Source organism: Mixophyes fleayi, chromosome 12 (genome assembly GCF_038048845.1).
Source record: "Mixophyes fleayi isolate aMixFle1 chromosome 12, aMixFle1.hap1, whole genome shotgun sequence".
NCBI classification, from domain to species: Eukaryota; Metazoa; Chordata; class Amphibia; order Anura; family Limnodynastidae; genus Mixophyes; species Mixophyes fleayi.
In genome coordinates, this window is record NC_134413.1 from 42,060,422 (window position 1) to 42,078,998 (window position 18,577).

General features: G+C 39.3%; 1 protein-coding gene across 1 annotated transcript in view; it reads right to left on the bottom strand.

Annotated features, from left to right (window-relative positions):
- Positions 1–5,501: 5,501 nt before the first annotated feature.
- The window catches only part of HEATR5A (HEAT repeat containing 5A), an 86,171-nt gene continuing 73,095 nt past the window's right edge, over positions 5,502–18,577 (bottom strand). The window contains exons 31-36 of the mRNA XM_075192616.1: positions 17,667–17,814; positions 17,221–17,493; positions 16,456–16,680; positions 16,225–16,367; positions 15,290–15,503; positions 5,502–12,010 (exon numbers count right to left, since the gene is read on the bottom strand). Of these exons, the coding sequence (XP_075048717.1) occupies positions 11,709–12,010; positions 15,290–15,503; positions 16,225–16,367; positions 16,456–16,680; positions 17,221–17,493; positions 17,667–17,814 (1,305 nt within the window). The 3' untranslated portion in view covers positions 5,502–11,708. The remainder of the gene's footprint in view (positions 12,011–15,289; positions 15,504–16,224; positions 16,368–16,455; positions 16,681–17,220; positions 17,494–17,666; positions 17,815–18,577) is intronic.

Sequence of the window (18,577 nt, forward strand, 5' to 3'; positions counted from 1 at the left end):
AATCAACACAATACATATGATAGATCTAAATTTAAAGCAAAATCAGAATTTTTTCCATTTTTTATGAAAAGTCCACAAATGGACTGTTTTTATAAAGTAACTATGGAACAATTTAAGGATTTATGTTCTCAATCTAACGGTGCAGATAGGAATAAGGGAGGTAATACAAAAACCAATAAAAGAAAGAGACTTGCTAACCTATCATTCCAAGAACAGGAGGCTTTAAAATTGTTACAACAGGATTCATCTATCATCATTAAGAATGCCGACAAAGGTGGGGGGGTGGTTATACAGGATCTGATAGATTACAAAATAGAAGCACATAGACAATTGGGTAATGAGGTGTTTTATAAGAAGTTACCTAAGAACCCTGGAGAATCATATAAAGTATTATTGAAGGATTTTTTGGATCTAAGTGTAGAAGATGGTATAATTCCAAAAAGTGAAATGGGATTTTTATATGTATCTCATCCAATTACACCGATATACTACCACTTACCAAAGATTCATAAACAACTACAGTCACCTCCCGGGCGTCCCATTATTTCAAGTCTTGGATCACTGACAGCTAATCTGTCGAGTTATGTAGACTTCTATTTACAACCATTAGTGACAAAATTAAGATCACATATACGGGATTCATCACATTTGTTAGGTCTACTACAAGATATTAGGTGGGAAGATAAATTTGCGTTCCTAACTATGGACGCTGAATCGCTTTATACAAATATTCCACATACGAAAGGGATTGAGGTGATAGAAGAAGCACTTAAACTAAATGGCGAATTGCCAGTCGAACTGCAGAAATTTCTGGTAGATTCAATATTTTTTATTTTAACGCACAATTATTTTCTATTCGATGGTAATTATTATTTGCAGATTAAGGGGACGGCCATGGGGACACGCTTCGCCCCGTGCTACGCCAACCTGTACATGGGAGCCTTTGAAGAGTCCCACGTGTGGGTGGGTGAGTTCGGGGCGGACCTCGTCCTCTATGGCCGTTATATAGATGATTTGTTTTTTATTTGGAAAGGGGGAGAAGCACGAGCACAAGCTTTTGTTGATTACATGAATCAGAATGAATATCATCTTAAATTTACTCACAAATACCATGAAACAAACATGGAGTTTCTTGATCTGTCCCTAGTGGTTAAAGATGGTCATATCTCCACCTCCACTTTCTTTAAAAAGGTAGATTGTAATAATTATCTCCATTTCAAAAGTGCCCACTATCATAAATGGAAAAAGAATATACCAAAAGGACAGTTTATGCGCATACGTCGCAACTGTTCGGATAAAGATACCTATCTAGATCAGGCTAAGATATTATCCAAAAATTTCCTAGATAGAGGGTACCCTCCCCTACTTGTTAAACAAGCATTTGAAGAAGTAGAACTAATGAATAGAGGAACTCTGTTGAATCCTAATAATGGGACTCTTGATCCTGAATTAAAAAAGATTGCAGGGGCTAAAAGTGATGGGAAAAGGGATCACAGTAGAGTCAACAAAAATAAGGATAATACAGAATGGGCTTTTATTTCTAAATATAATGAATCTTCCACAGCAATAAGAAAGATATTATGCTCTAATTATTCAATACTAAAACAAGATCCGGTTTTGAAATCTATTTTACCAGAAAAATCAATAGTGGTTTTTAAGAAAGCAAATAATTTAAAAAATCTATTGGCACCAAGTTTTTTGAAAAGACACTCACAAATAAAAATAAAAAAGTCATGTGATAATTCTGGAAGTAGTGGTAGTTCTATGATGGAAACACAATCAAAATGGTTCGCCTCGGTTCCAGATGGTTCTTATAGATGTGGTGGAACCCGCTGTATAACCTGTAAATATATTAGGAATAAGGAAATTTCAGTGGAAAATATAGAGTCAAAGAAAATGTATAATATACGTGGTTTTATTAACTGTAATTCTTCTTATGTAATTTACTTACTGAGGTGCAGTTGTAACCTATATTATGTAGGTCGTACGACAAGAAAACTTAAACTGCGTTTCAACGAGCATAGAAGAAATATTCTAAAGGGTTTGAGATCTCACAGTGTGTCGAGACATTTTTGTGATAAGCATGATAGTAATCCAGAAGGTCTCTCTATTACTGGTTTGGAGTGTGTTAAACCTACAGCAAGGGGAGGAGATAGATATAAAAAATTATGCAAACAGGAGGTATACTGGATTTATCTCCTAGATACACTGTACCCTGTAGGTTTAAATGAGTCTCTTGAACTTAACGATATTATATGAATGAGTTCTATTAGACAACTAGTTGTCTGCCTATATAGTGATCTCTCTTTTTCCTTTTTTTTTTTTTTTTTTTTTATTATTTATTTATTTATTATTATATATTTTTTACTTCTATGTCTGCTTGTTAGTAACGGTAGAGTCTGGTTTCTATAAGATCTTCACAATATTTTATACCTTTCTCATTATAGTCTAATGTTTATTAAAATATGGACCTAATAAATAGCAATTTTGCTAATGTCAATTCATCCTTACGTTAGAATGTCAGCTAAATAGAATAAAATATATATATGTATATTTCCAAAATGGTTATGTGTGTAATTGGATAGATACTATGTGTATATATGTATAATTATATGCATGTATATATGTGGAGGAACATCTAAGTGTATGGATACTTATATGTTTCTAAGAAGAAATGTCAAAACAACAAGAGAACAACACTACATATGAAAATGTCAACTTGGAAATATGTGTAGATTTTTGTTTGTTTATATATATATATATATATATATATATATATATATATATGCTTTTTCTAATGGATATCATACCCTCTACAAGTATAGGGGCGAAACACTCATGCACGAATTACAAAGGGTTCATTTTTTACCAGGTGTTAATTGTTTGCAATCTGCTGTGGTCTTAAAAGACGACCGAAGTCAGTGTGAAACTTATCTCTGAGGAAATCGCCTATATGGGGATGAAACGCGTCAGATGAACAGCAATTATTTTAACCATTCTTGTGGACTACAGTCTAGTGCCCATACCAGTGCATCTTTCTACCAACCGTTCACTTTTATACTTCTGAAGAGTCCCGGAGGAGACGGGGACGCACTTCTATGACGTCAGTCACTAGCGGGACCACGCACTAGTGTTTGGAGTTTATGTGGTGAGAACAAGAGCTACACACAGAGCTCCATATAATATCTACATCTAGAAGAGGAGGATCCATGTCGGTTACACAGTACATAGTACATATCAAGGTACCGGTCCTATAATACATCGCCAGAAATTGGTAAGAGACCTTTGTTACCTTTTGACATTCCGTATTGGATTTCATCAGTTATTCCGGAGTTGGACCTCCCAAACACACCACTTTATTCTCCATATTACTATCCCTGACAGGGTTTGGTAATTCCGTGAAAATCTTATTACAATCTCTATATTAATAGAGTGGAACGGTTTTTATACAGTTGCTGGACTGGTACATATAATATCTGGTCAGCGTGTAGGTGCACCTACCTCGCTACCAATTGTTTTGGCACCGATAACAGTCCCCATTGGTTGTACCTATTATGGTTTTTTACATGTTAGAATAAACTTTTTTAATTATATACTTTGTGCATGAGTGTTTTTGTGGCAGACTCGGGCATACCACCGCATACCTTGATTGTAAGAATACTGGACAGAGTAAATCAGTGGAAAAATCACAGCTGAATTTACTCATCGCACGGATTTGAGCTGTCCGTGATTCTAGCTGATGCTGCAAGCATTGCTTGTCATCTGTATAGGTTGTCCAAGATCCCGGACGAGCCCCCAAGTAATGTTGGGGTAATTTACCTCTCCTTTATCAAGTCCCTTCAGATATCAGTGAGATAAGATGCTTGTTAACCAGGAGATCAGTAATCAAGACACAGACATGCCAATGTCAAGATGGATACTGAGCTATGCTTATTTATTAGTGGGTTACATTTATACATGAGAAAGCATTTGATCTGGTTATGGGATAGAAGCACGATTGATATTTTCCTGAGTAAATATAAATCTTCTGACAAAGCTAGATAGTTCTCTTTGTGTGACGCTTATGGTTTCTTCTTATCAGCTTCAGCTGGCGCCAGTAGTCCCAATGTCACAATCCGTTATCCCCTGTCCTAGGCCTTCATCCAGGGTCCTTGAGATTATGGCTGGAGCTGGTGATTATGCTGATTGCATTTTTAAGGCAATACCAATTTTTTTAACTCCTTCACATATTATTACCACTAATGCTGAGGAACCTAAAGGGCCTTTCACAAAACCAATCACAGATAATAAATCAATAACACGCATATGGCACACCTGTGTGTTTGTGTGAGATGGGAAAGAGTGTGTGGGAATTAACTCATTATGAAGCTTTCCCTTGCAGACTTCCCGGGACCTCACCTGTCCCTATGCAGGAGAGCTGTGGCAAATAGGCCTCTTTGCTACAATATATATATATATACTCTTACTCTTAATTTGCAAAGTAGTACCGGAAATAGTTTTCTGCTGTTCCATCACTGTGTGCAAATAAAACTGGGTACTCCTTGTTAACTAAAGTCATTCATGGGGGTAAATTTATCAAGCTGCGAGTTTCCGGTGAGTATGACAAATAGAGATGTTGCCTATAGCAACCAATCAGATTCTAGTTATTTATTTAGTGCATTCTACAAAATGATAGCTAGAATCGAATTGGTTGCTATAGACAACATCTCTACTTTTCAAACCCGCCGTAAACTTGCAGCTTGATACATTTACCCCATGGTGTGGAACTACGTTGCTCATTAATATGGAGAGTCTGAATTACAATTCAGTTTTGCAGCCACTTTGTAGTTTACTCATCTACTTATGAGACATTTAGAAGCATAGGTCCCATAGACTGCAAGCTTGCGAGAAGGGCTCATTTACCTCTCTGTCTGTCTGTATTACCCAGTATTGTTTTATTACTGTCTTTGTTCCCAATTGCAAAGCACTATGGAATTTGCTGGCCTTATATAAATAAATGTTGTTGAAGTTAATGCCAACCTCTGGGTGTATAAATTTAAATGGATACCTTGGCATTTGCCCTTTTCCAAGTGTTGGTATTCCTTACATAGCCGGCATATCATACTAAGGAGGCCTAACTGAAAGAAGTGAAAAGTTTTTGAGCATAAGTCCTGGGTACTGTTCTAAAAACATATGTGAAACAGTGAAATGGAGGAATGATGGTGTCAGGAGAAAAATAATAGGTGGTAGGACACAAAAGTGCTGACACTATAGGCCTTTAAATAATGTTTGGGTGGGATGCTCCTTTAAAGAAAAGCCTCAAAAATGACCATTTGTGGGAACTTGAGAACCAGAGCTGGAAAACCCTAAGGCACACTAACCTTCATGGGAAGACTTAAAAAATAAAACATATCGACACTGTCAAACCTCTGACCCACCTTAACTATACCCCCTACAAGTCTGGTGCTTTAGTAAACATTGGTAATCATAAATCATTATGTAGAAGAAAAAAAGGGACCAGGTTATGAAGAAATTAACTTTTATTTTTCTGAGCATTAGAAAACAGTGATTTCATTTTGGTTATCAGTGTAAGGTAACTGCATCTGGAGTCTGCTTTAACACAGTTTTCAGACTCTGCAAGAAGCAGAAAAGATTAAAAATACAAAAATTAAAAATACAGTACACAAGTTTACAGCTGCGGCTGTCTGACATATCACACCTTTCTGTCAATGCTCATACACAGTGCATTGTTCACAGTGATTAATAATACTGCATTCAATTCACACCACATGCTAGGCAAAGAATTGTCTAAACATCAAAACAGGTAAAAATAATCACATATAGACATTACAATTAGTGTTGCCGATTTAGAAGACGAAAAAAATAAAAATGTGCAATTGAAGCAACTGAAGATTGTGATTAAATATATAATAGCAGTTTCCAAAAAGTTAGGAGTTTAAAATGGTCACCTTTATCATAATTTTTGAGAATGTCTCTCCAGGTAGTGCTAGTATAGGTGGCTACATTTAATACAATAAAGACACCGACGACACAAATGAAACAGACATCTCTTGTAGAGATTGGGGGTGGACATATGGGGGTCAAAGCTGCAGGGCCCTTATCTTTTTTGCTGGACACTGACAGTTCCACTTCATAAGAAAATCATAGTCCACATTTAGACATCTACTCATTAACATCCTCTCACAGGTTCGAATTAGCCTTGGCTACAGCAACACAATTAGGTTTTATAGTCGCTTAGTTTGCTTTAACAAAGTTGCTTTATATGGAAAAAAAAAGCCACCAGTAACACTGACAGTGAAATGTTAGGATCTGTAAGAATGAAACAGATTTGTGATGAGTCTGATCTGAAAGGGAAGCATTTCTCCCATGCACATCAGACCACCTGTTTTTAACCTTATTAGAGAAAACTTCAGAGAGCCAACTGGATAATGGCAAAGGAAATAGTTTACACTCAAGCAAGGCTGCATGAATACTTACAATTTCAAACATATTAATTTTGACATGGTGTAGGACCCTTTACACACACATGAATGATTGGTACAAAGTTTACCTTTATTTATTATTCAAAACTTTTTTCTCTTTCATCCAATCTGGGGGACACTGCTACCATGGGGTTGTATGAGGGGAGATTGGAGTTGGCACTTAACTAGTTAACTTGTTAATTGTAACATGCTGACAGGCCCCTCCCCTCCCCTCGAGCACTGAGGTCAGCTCTTTTCGCCAGCCCTTTGGGAGGGTCTCCTCCGCCAGAGGCCAGGCGAACAGAGGCAGACCCTTTAGATCCAGAGGACACTCCCAGAGAGGTAGGTCTTCATTTTCCAACAGGCGTCCCGCCAAGCTCCCAGAAAAACCGGCAGACTGACTCACAACCTCCTCTACTCGCAGGGGAAGGTGGGGGGGGGGCGTCTGCAGCTGTTCATGGAACAGTGGATGGAGTCTTCTCAAGGGGATCATTACAAAGGGATTTATTATAGATCTCTCCAGTCGGGCCCCTCGTGGTTTTTTTCATAACATCTTTAGCCCCTTGACCAAACAAGAAGACAGGGGGGAGGGGGAGGTGTCATCTGTCCGGTTCCAGTAGGCCAGAGACGCTAAGGGCTCTACGCCAACCTGTTCTTGGTTCCCAACCCAGATGGCTCCTACTGACTAACTTTGAACCTAAAGACTCTAAATGTGCACCTAAGGGTGGGCAGATTGCTTATTGAGTCTCTTCGTTCAGTGATAAACGGGTTGGAAGCGGGGGAATTCCTGAAATCTATAGACATTTGGGACTCCTACCTCCGTGTCCCCATATGGGAAGGACGCCAGCCATTGCTCCACTTCACGGTAGGAGTTGCGTATATCAGTTGAGGCCGCTCCCCTTTGGCCTCTCAACGGCGCCGAGTATTTACAAAAATCATGGCAGTCATGGCTGCTTGCCTCTGTTCCATGGGGGTGCAGATAGTACCCTTTCTGGATGACCTGCTGATCAAAGCCCCTTCAGATCAGCTTCTACGTCGCCACCTGTGGCATATGTCAACATGCACAGCGGGACAAAGAGCACAGGGGCGATGAAGGTAACAGCTCAGATCTTGTATTGTCTTGAGCGGAACAATTTGTCCCCTCACTTTCAGTTGTGTACAATCCAGGCATTCAAAACTGGGAGGCCGACTAAGTCGAAATGTGGTAATACCAGAAGAGTGGCCGCTCAATTAGAAGGTTTTTTAGATGCTGGTCTGGAAATGGGGTCAACTGGACCTGGACCTCATGGCCTCGAGGCACAACCAGCTTTTTCACAGGTTCTGCTCAAGGCCCAGGGATCCGCTCACAGCGACAGTTGACGTCATTACCATACGCTGGGAATTCTGGTTAGGCCAACTCTTTCCGTTCATTCCAGTGATTCCACGCGTCTTCTGGTGAGTCAAACAAGGAGGCTTACCAGTTCTGCTCTTGGCGGTAGGACAGAAGATTCGGCTAGTTCTTCAGAAAGATCTTCTTCTTCAGGGCCCCTTTCAGCATTAGGATCTGCCTCGGCTAGCTTTAACGGCGTGGCTGTTTGAAGCCAGCCTCTGGCAGTCCAGGGGTTTCTCGCTCATAAATACCCTGTTGCGAGCTTGGAAACCAGTTTTGGCTCGTATTTATCACAGGATCTGGCGCACATACATTAGGCCGTGTGAACATCGGCAGACGACTGCTTTTCACCTGCCCCGGCTGCTGGCTTTTCTCCAGAATTGTGTGGATGTGGGACTCCTCCTGGGTTCTCTGAAGGTCCAGGTGTCAACTCTATTTTTGCCAAGAATACGGATCTTTTTGCAAGACATTCTACAAATTCAACCCCCATATGCTCAGCCCACGGCACCCTGGGATCTGAATTTAGTGCTAAATATGCTCCAGAAATCCGCCTTTGAACCCTTATGGTCAGTCGACTTAAAGTTCCTTATATGGAAGGTCACATTCCTGTTGTCCATTGCGTCGGCCCGCAGAATTTCAGAGCAAGGGGCCCGACCCTGCAGAGAACCATTCTCGATATTCATAATAACAGGGCGGTATGTACGGTGCTCTCCTTTTAACCAAAGGTGGTGTCAGGTTTTCATTTAAACTAAGAAATTGTGGTTCCAGCATACCAGGACTCTTCAACATCTTTGGGACCATCCTCTTTCGGAATACCTTGATGTGGTTAGCGCCCTAAGTATTTATGTCCAGCGGACTTGAGGTCTTCAAAGTACTGGTTCCCCTAAGAGGGGCTGGCCTGCTTCCAAGAAGTCCATAGCCAGATGGTTTACTTCTACAATCAACCATGCTTACATTAGTGTGAACCGACCTGTAACTTCTCGCATTGCCACCCATTCCTCACGCTCAGTGGGGGCCTCTTGGGCTGCGCGGAATGGGGCCTCTGCAGACCAGCTCTGCTTGGCGACTACCTGGTCATCGGTCCACACATTTACAAAATTCAATTTAATGTTTTTGCGTCTAAAGAACGCCAGCTTTGGCTGTAGTGCTCTACATGTGGGCTGTCAGAGCGGTCCCTCGCTTAGGGGGTCCCCATGGTAGCAGTGTCCCCCAGATTGGATTAAAGAGGAAAGGGGATTTTTAAATCCATTTCTCTGATTCCATCTGGGAGACACTGCGATCTCTCCCTTCTGCTCTTCGGTTCTTGGTTGTTAGACTTCCCTTCTTTGGGGCTTTAGAATTACACTGAGGAGCTACAGGGAGTTGCAGAGCGGAGGAGTCTGTCAGCATGTTACAATTAACAAATTAACTAGTTAAGTACCACCTCCAAGTTCCCTTCACACAAACCCATTGTAGCAGTGTCCCCCAGATGGAATCAGAGAAACGGCTTTATCGTAAGTACAAAAAATTCTCTTATTTGGATGTTGAACACCAGTTTAACTGTACCACAAAAAAAACAAAAACAAACAAACTCTACTTTTCAAAAAGTTTAGTATTTCTGGTGGGAACAAACCACAGCCACATCAGTTACTAAGTATCCCATGGTCACCATTTTACACATAATACACATTAATTCTGCACATGTAATGTTTACACTGGTATGTCTTGGAAATGTTCTATAGTTATAATCAGACTAGTTATGTCATCTGAACTCAAAGGACATGTGGAACCTGATCATCGCAGTATTAATTAGATCACAGGTCAAAAATATTTATTGGACAGTACAATTTCACAATGCATCTTATGTTCCTGTGTTCAAAGCAGCAATCCCATAAAAAATGAGGTTTGTTTTCTTTTATCATAAATCACTGTGTCATGATATAAGAATATTGGAATTGACCATTTTATCCTTTGTTTGTTTCTTTAGGATGCTATGAATGATTTATAATTCTGCCCAGTGTCATGGACTACCATGATCACTACAACCACATGGCACCTAATATAGTGAGCAGAGAGGTTTTGCAACGACCATCTGAGCTCTGTCTGCTCTGTGTAAGTAGCAGCCATATTTTTTGTAACCTCCAGAGACTTTTAAAAGGAGATGATTTGTAGAAGAATACATTTTCTTTTTGTAGTCAAATACATGTTCAAAAAGGTACTTAACTTGCTATTTAAAGAAAAAAAAAGTAAACCTTCCATGTGGAATTTAATGACCACCAGTCTGGCTAATACAAATGACAATAATGGAAAGAAGAATATGATGTATCTGCTGTATGTATAAACTATTCTGCTGATGAGCTTCAAGCAATATACTCTAGCTATAAATTTGTTTTTAATGCATAGGTCAAACAGATGTTGTAGATTTATCACAGCATTATTCATTTCAGTAAAGACGTTGTGCTAGCTTGAATATTAAAACACCTTTTGTCACCAATTCTTAACTCTCCACTAAAAATTATGTCACAATACAGGATATATTAAATGACCATGTGATATCATTAAAAGGACTGGAAACACCTTCATTGATAAATGGTAAACAGCTGCCAAATCCTTGACCTCTGTTCCAAAGAAGTTTCACACATAAGGAGTGGGATTGCACAATAAGTAAATACATATGAACTCATGTAATATTAGGTATTCTTGTCCCTTTAATAGCATCATACTTGTAGATCCTGACTTATAGTTCCTCAAACATCATTGTAATATAGGGGGAACTTACAATACTATTTAAGATTTTAAAGGCTCAATGTGGATTTCATTTGTACAAAATTTGCCAGACTACTTTTGTTGACAGGGATTGCATCAAACAGAAAGCTATGGTAATATATCATAAGGAAAGGAGCATAAGCCAAGTGTAGAGTACTGATAGAGAGGAGTCAGCAATTGAGCACTTTTCTATGAGCTAGTTTTGGCTTTGTCACAGTACACTGGCCAATAGGCTGGTCACCTAAAGGGACTTTCAACAAGGTCTAATCTCAACAACTGCGATATATGCATTGGTAGATATAGGGGCACTACAGTTCAGGTCATCTTTGGTGATGTGACAACCAAGTTATTTTTCCACCTTATAGTGTTAACTTTCCAAGTTATATTGCCAGGAAAGTAGTACATTAAATAAAAAGTATTAGTAGTTATGCAAAGAATAAAAAACAAGACACAGTATTCGGTACTACGGCAGTGCAAAACAGAAGTATTGTAGAACATTCTTCAACATGTCATTGTCACCACATGACTAGTTAATATTTTATCATATGTGCTAATTAAAGAAAACAGCTGTAAAATTGCAACAGCGTGCAAGGCAGAGAGGCACAATGTTAATTCACAGAAAGTACTGTATAAAAAGGTAGAATCTTTCCAAACCTATATTTTATCCATGATTTTCCTTTTGTTACTTCATATAATTCTAGAATGTTTTTTAATGTTTTCTAACATTTCTCCTCTTCATCATATGTGCTCTTAAATTTAAAACAGAAATAGTGCTTAAACACAGAAACAGCCCGTTAATGACTACAATCCTTCCACATTCACTGTCACCCAGTCTTAAATATCCTCTTGCAGTTTAAGGAAGGTGGTTTTCCGGTTTAAACGAACAAGGTTAACAAGATTGGGTAGGTTATATTAAAACATTTGCCAACCAATTCATTAAGGCATTGGTGTTAAGATTACTGAGAATTGTTAACATGGTATTTAAAGAAAAACCTTCATTCCTTTTATTGATAGAAATGCCTGCATATCTCTTCTCTTTTGCAGGCACTTTTGACATCAAGAGTTAGAAAAACATCCTGGCAATAAGGCTGCAAGGAGCAGAGTAGCTGAGTTAGCAGGAAGTAGCGAAGACCTCACAGGAAATTTGTCTTCAACTGGATACTTGGGGACCCTTGCCCTCCTCCTTTGACATTGCGAGGTTTAGGTTTGAGGCTCTCTTGATTACCCCGAAGAGCAGCTTCAAGACGAGAACGTAGTGCCGTGGAAGAACCCATTAGTTGCCGAAACTGGATAGGGTGGCTGGCACCAAATTGTGTCAGGCTTTGTAAGCCAAAGTCGTGAAGAGCCCTGGAACATGGGGATGCAGAACAGAGTGTGTTTTCATCCAACAGAAAAGAAATTAGAAGATGGAACACCACAGACACCATGGGGGGACCTGCAGAGAGTAACAGAAGGATCACATGATATTCCTGTGCTAGATCAAGGCCAGTTACCCACTGGCGTTAAAAAGCAGCAGTGGCAGCAGTGTCTCTTGGATACTGCCTTTATTCACTCATGTTCATTGCAAGTGAATGAAAAGTAGTCAATGGCGTGTCCTCCATTGACCTCTGTAGGTTTAAGTGATGGTTACACACTGTATGTCAAACGCAATAACATCCGAAGTGTGATGGCACTAGCGATTTCTTAATGCCAGTGGCTAACTGGCCTTAAAAATTGTCAGTCAAAAATATTAACACACATGCATAAAAACAAAATTAGTTATATAATGTGAAATTAAGGAACTTCAACTATTTCTGCATTTTATACTTATTTGTTTGAGCAGCCAGAACACTACTTCAATCCAAGTTTGATTTGGCCACCCTAAAATTACTGTTTATCCAATAATGCATAAGAGAAAATTCTATATTGTTTTATGGTTACAAATGGTTTTAGGTTTACAGCAGATAAACATGTTTGCACTAAATATATCAATAATATAACAAATAGTTTGAACGTTTTTGTGGGGTTTTTTTGCCTTTCCTTTTACCTTGATGTGGAATATTAATATAGCACGGGTACTTTTTTTCCCCCCAGCTATTTTCAAATGGGATTGCACACATCATGGGGTGTATTATCATCTTTACCTTTTTAATTAATTTGGTGAAGCCATGTGATGGCAGGGAGCTGAAGCACTTGGGAAAATGTAGAAACATACTACTACATAAAAGTCTTGTTTAGAAGAAAAAAAACAATTAAACTTTTAGTTTACACTGACATGACCTCTGATACAATTTTCACCCGGTTGTATTGTTGTAAAATGAAGATGGTTCAAATCATCATATTGGGAAGGAGAGACAATTTAGTTTAACAGGAAACAAGTTTTCCTGCATGTTTGGTGCAGCCATCATAATTCATCCTGTAGTCCAAGATAATAATGAATGCATAATGAAATTTCGGATAACTGAATTAAACTTTTGACATGCTTTTTAAGCTGTACATTGGTCACACGCATTAATCACAGCTAATATGGAGCAATTGACCCAATACCACAGGGTGGAGCCCCAATACAACCACAAAGCACAGTAATGGTCAAATGAAATCCATAGTATCATTAGTGATGGGCTGTAAAATTCGGGCAGAATGTCTATTGCCCTGTATGGGTAGTTATATTCTGACCACACTAAAAGGCCGTAGTTATGTTTGAAGAGACCTGGCTGCTCGGCCCTAAATCTAAACAGCCAAATCTCGGTAAATCTGGCCGCCAACGTGTGTTTGCCAAATTGAACCGTGATCTTCAACACTTGGGTGGAGAGGCAGGAGCATCCATTAAAATGTCTCATTTTGACATGTATGGTTTGATAACAAAAATCCTCTAGATCACAAGGAGTATGTCCACCTATTTATAATAATATGGAAGATATAAAGTTCATGTTTAAATTGTGGCCTGAATGTCCTACGAAGATGTTACTATGTTCTTTTCAGTTTTTTCTATTATTACTACAATCTAGGAGAAGGACCTTGGAAATAACGGCAGTCATTGCACAGTGGTCAAGGAGATTTTTACTTACTCACTATTGCTCAATTACTTAAAACTCACAAGAGACCAGTTTTAAAATCATAACTGGAATTGATGCTTTGCCTTGTATAACACATACTACTTCCTTTTGTTGATGCCATTCTGCCAGATTTTAGGCTTCATATCTGATCACTGAACCCGCCCTTTTCAAAAAAAATGATATTAAATCATGATCTACTGTAGGCAAGGTACAATCACCTAAAATTGTTCTAGGTCTCTTTATCCTATCCTCTAAAGCTGATAACACATGCTACAATATTGCTGTCAATCACATACAATCGGCCTGATTTTACAGCGTAAATATTATAGTGAACTGCCATCAAATCTTAAAAACCTGCTGGCTTAGTACAGCAGCACTTAGAATCCAAGGCATCACTCCTTGAGATTACATTTATACAAATAAAGAAACTGCGCTCATACCAAATGCTCTGAAAGGCAACAGTCCTATTGAGTATTAGATTAGTAGCTGAATGACAGTAGTCGAGTAACAGGATATAGAATATATGAAGCAATAATTCTAATGATCATCTGACAGCAACCATCAAAATGGTATAATCTTAAACATCAACGACGAATAGTGGTGAACGAAATAAAAGCAACATATAGAAGTATGATTAACGAAAAGATGTTTGGTGAAGGTTCTAGGTAGCAGATTAGCAGAGAGAGTCCAGTAAATGTCCTATAGTTTGATTATTGCCTTCAAAACAATGGAGTCCATTAGGGTGCACTTTATTAACAGACCCAGTTGAGTGTTACAAATTACCTTCACATACCAATCCCCTGATCTACTTACAATTTTCTTTCTTTTTCTAAGATATGCTGGACAAAGATTCCCACTATCCTTGATAGACGACACAAAGGCTGGATGAATACAGACATTGCAATTTACAACATCCATTCCCTAAAAAACTGAAGTCAGCAAGCACGAACATTTAGACTTACTGACATATTTTTTACCAGTGGAGTCGTTTACTTGGGAGAGTTGTGACAATCCTGTGACCCCGTATGGTGACCATTTCCTCAAAAAGTCACAAACACCAGAGAAGCATTGTTTTGAAGGCAATAATCAAACTATTGGACATTTATTTAACAATGAACAATTGCTCCTAAAAATGTTTCCTTTGATTGAAAGTTTTCATAGTTCACCGTTTTGTTATGTTCTAGGTTTTATTGGTTCGTTTGCTCCCTTTTGTTTAAATTCCTGCAAGACAACTTCTTTGCTTCCAAATGATTAAATAAAAAGACTTTTATTATTATTGGTTTCTCTAATTATGTACCATTATGCCTTTGTGTTTCACCCATAGCTTGTTATTATACATGTATATGAACACTGCATTTGTAATAATATTTTTGATAAATCACCTGGGACAATGCCAATGTGACACTGTAGACACATTTCAAAGTTGCCCAAAATGATTTTGGGTTCATGCTTAACGACACATACCTCCCAACTTTCCAGATTTTGATAAGAAAGACCCAATTCGAGGAAGTCGAAAAAGGGCAGGACATACGTCAAAATAGACAGTGTTTGCTCAAAATTAGACATTCCTGGATGGATCCAGAAGTGGGCTTATTTTATCTAGATTTTACATGTCTAAATGTTGGGAAGTATTCATGCTGCTACAAGACATAAACCCAATTCCAACGGATGAGACTTACGGTTCTGTTCCTCACTAGCCGTAATAAGTGCCTGCAGCAGGTGCACACCTTCCTGCAGGACCAGAAGCTCGGCCTGACTCTGAGGCTTCCTGCTATCTGCATGGCTCAGATGACCAACCACACGGGGCGCCAAGCCACGTATATATGGAGCAACAATATCATGAGCAGGATGCTGAAAAATGGACAGGATCAGCCGGTAACATTTCAACTGTTCCTAAAAAAGTGAAAAGAATTAAATTCATGTCTATAAGATTAGCTGTGCACAGTAGAAAAGAAATTACAGCATACTGATGCTCAATATCTGTGGCACTGCATGTCACAAGTAACAGGCATCATTTGCTACATGAATATGGTGTACATAAGTGCACTGGAGGGAAATGAACTAGGCATAGAGAACACTAGACAATCACCCATTTACTAATCTCAAAAGTGTGAGGCGGTGGAACTGGAGACCATGTACACAAGCCCGGTTACAGATTTTGGAACCGTTCACCTTCTCTTAACTGAGAGAACACAGTTAACATTGCTCATTAAATCCCATACTCCACCAGATATAGGGCTCTATGTGCTAACAAACATAGAGCAGCAATGTTCCATTTTTAGAACAGAAAGGCACCATATGTAATATTTATTTATGACAACACAAATCTGCAAAAAAAAAAAAACTGAGCAGAGCTGAACTTCGCAACCACAGAATGACTGAGAATTATGCTACACGGAGGATGGGAAAAGAGAGACACAACACAACATATGGTAATGATTAATCTCCGTGTCATGCATGCCTGCCCTCACTCCACACTGACCCTTACTCCAGACATGTGCCCAAAAGTCCCCCTGCTGAGAGTTGGATAATATGGAGGAATGAGTGGAAATACACCACTCTTCCCTCCATATATGACTCAACACACTGAGCCCATAGTATTGTGTGACCTTACATTGGGATCCTTGCTGTCAATGCTGCAGTGGAATCTTTGTAAACAGGCACTCTGGAGTCCAGGCTCAGACAACACCTCTGGATTAGCAGACAGTAAGAATATTGTGAGAGCAGTTAGCAGGCAAATTCTGTCCATCTCTTGACCTGTAGGAGACCACAAGGGAGATGTCGATTACGAAGTTGACAGTCGTGGGGATAAGTGTATAGTTTTATCAATGCTAAAAATACACACCTGAGTCACAAGACTGAAGCATGGAGGAAGCGGAACTGTGCAAAAGACTGGTCCAAGAGGCTCTGGCCTTTTCTACTCTTGACATGGGAGATGACACAATAACCTTCAGAGCTTGTAAGGCAGAGGTTATTGTCAGGGGTAGTCGTCCATCAGGGGGTTTCTCAGCTGTGTGTTGCAGTACACCCACTACCAGGTACAGCAGGGTTGGGAGGATTGACACGCTGCCTATAAGAATGAGTTAAGTTAATAAATCACACAATGCAATTATTACCTTGGCAAAGCAAGCAACCACTCATATTAGTAAATGTAAATAAATGTATGACTCTTTGCAGACAGCAAACACAGCATATAAAGTAGGCGGTTTATGCTTTCCTTAATCACAGATTATTCTGTTTTCCAGCAAAAAGCATTTTTGATGTGGACCCATTACAGTCTATTCCCATACAGAGGAAAAGTCACAGGAATCTGCATTAAAAAACTATGTGAATTAGCTTAAAAATCATCACATTAGCATAAAGAACAAATCAGTTTTGTTTTAACTGTACTTCCTGAGCTGTTGAACTTAACTGTCAATAATTACATTAAGAAAAAAAGATATAGGCATCAGGTGAGCACAGATTGCATGCAGAGTAAGAGTATGCCAACAGTGTTCTGTCTACATAAGAAACTCAAGCTGAAAAATAAACATGTTTTGCTCTATCCCACATCCACTTCTTGAAAAATAACATTGTAGAAAAGTGCAGTCCAACGTCTACCTATTCTTACCTTCTGGAGAACAGAGGGAGGGCAGCTGTGCAAGAATTCCCAGGGAAGCAGAGATTAACAAACTGGCATCATGTGACAGGGGTTGTTTTGCTGCATTGCTTCCAGTTGACTTTCCAGACAGACGGGGACTTAATTGTGGCAACTGTCTGATGAGAATACAAAGGCACAGCTCCAATGCAACAAGTACCAGAGAATGCCCAGGTACCAGGCCACCAGTGTCATGTCCCTCTCCAAACTCCGGCAAGGTCTCCTTTTCTTCAGCTCCATCATCAACTAAAGAAAAGGGTAAAGTAAAACAAAATCATTGAAATACTTGGAATAACTGAGATAGTAATGAACCCTTGAGGTTCATTACCCCTAAATCCCACTCTTTGTGCTTTACATTAATCCCACTTGTACCACAGAATTGAACTTTACAGAAGTCAGTGGTCTCACAAATCTCCTACCCTCCGCACTTCTCCTCCTCTCCTGTATGTGTTCTTGAGCTGCACTGAGGATCTGTCTTCCGACCTCCAAGGCCAGAAGCTGCACTTCTGAGGACTCTCTCATGAGCAGCAATCGATGAAGTACAGAGACCAACTCAATGGCAAGTTCCTGGGAAATACAAAGACAGAAGACTTGTGTTGCGTTCTGTGGACAGAAAGCTAGATGGATGGCCATGTCCTGCTTTATAGCATAAGAAAACCTGTTCGACAGCAGGGTCTAGAACTCATTTGCACCATTTATGTATGCATGCATGCATCATTCACTAATGACTACCAAAATTTCAAGTTGTGTTATTACTCACCGTTTCTCATAGTGGCACTGCCACTAGATGGACGGTCAGTAAAGAGTTGACTTCTACACCACACGTTATACACTTATGGCTTGGTGTCTCTAGGAGGTGGGCATAGACAACTGCGGTCTATGTTAGTTTCTTTTTCCCAGTTGCCTCATTTATTAATGCACCGAGAATTGAAATAGACAGACTATACGGACCAGTCGGTTATTTTCTGGTGTCAAATTCTATGTTTCTGTAAACGCCTAATAAAAAAGGAGCTATGTTCTTCACAGTTCTTCCCTCTGCCACTATTTAACTTTCTTCAGCCAGGATCACAAACTGAGCCTCAATTCCCTTAAGGTTCAAGTGCCTCCCTTCTCCATGCTTTCCTAGCAACCTATACACTCAAATTCGGATCTTTCTTCCTAGATGGATTTCAGAATCAACATTCTCTTGGTGGTAACCTTTATTGATCCTGTCCAAAGAGAAGGTAGTTTTAGATCCTGTTCCAGAATTCCTACTAAAGGCTTTCTCCCAGTTCTGCCTGAACGAGGACTTTACTTTGCAATTCATTTCTTTCTATCCTGGGATGTGGTG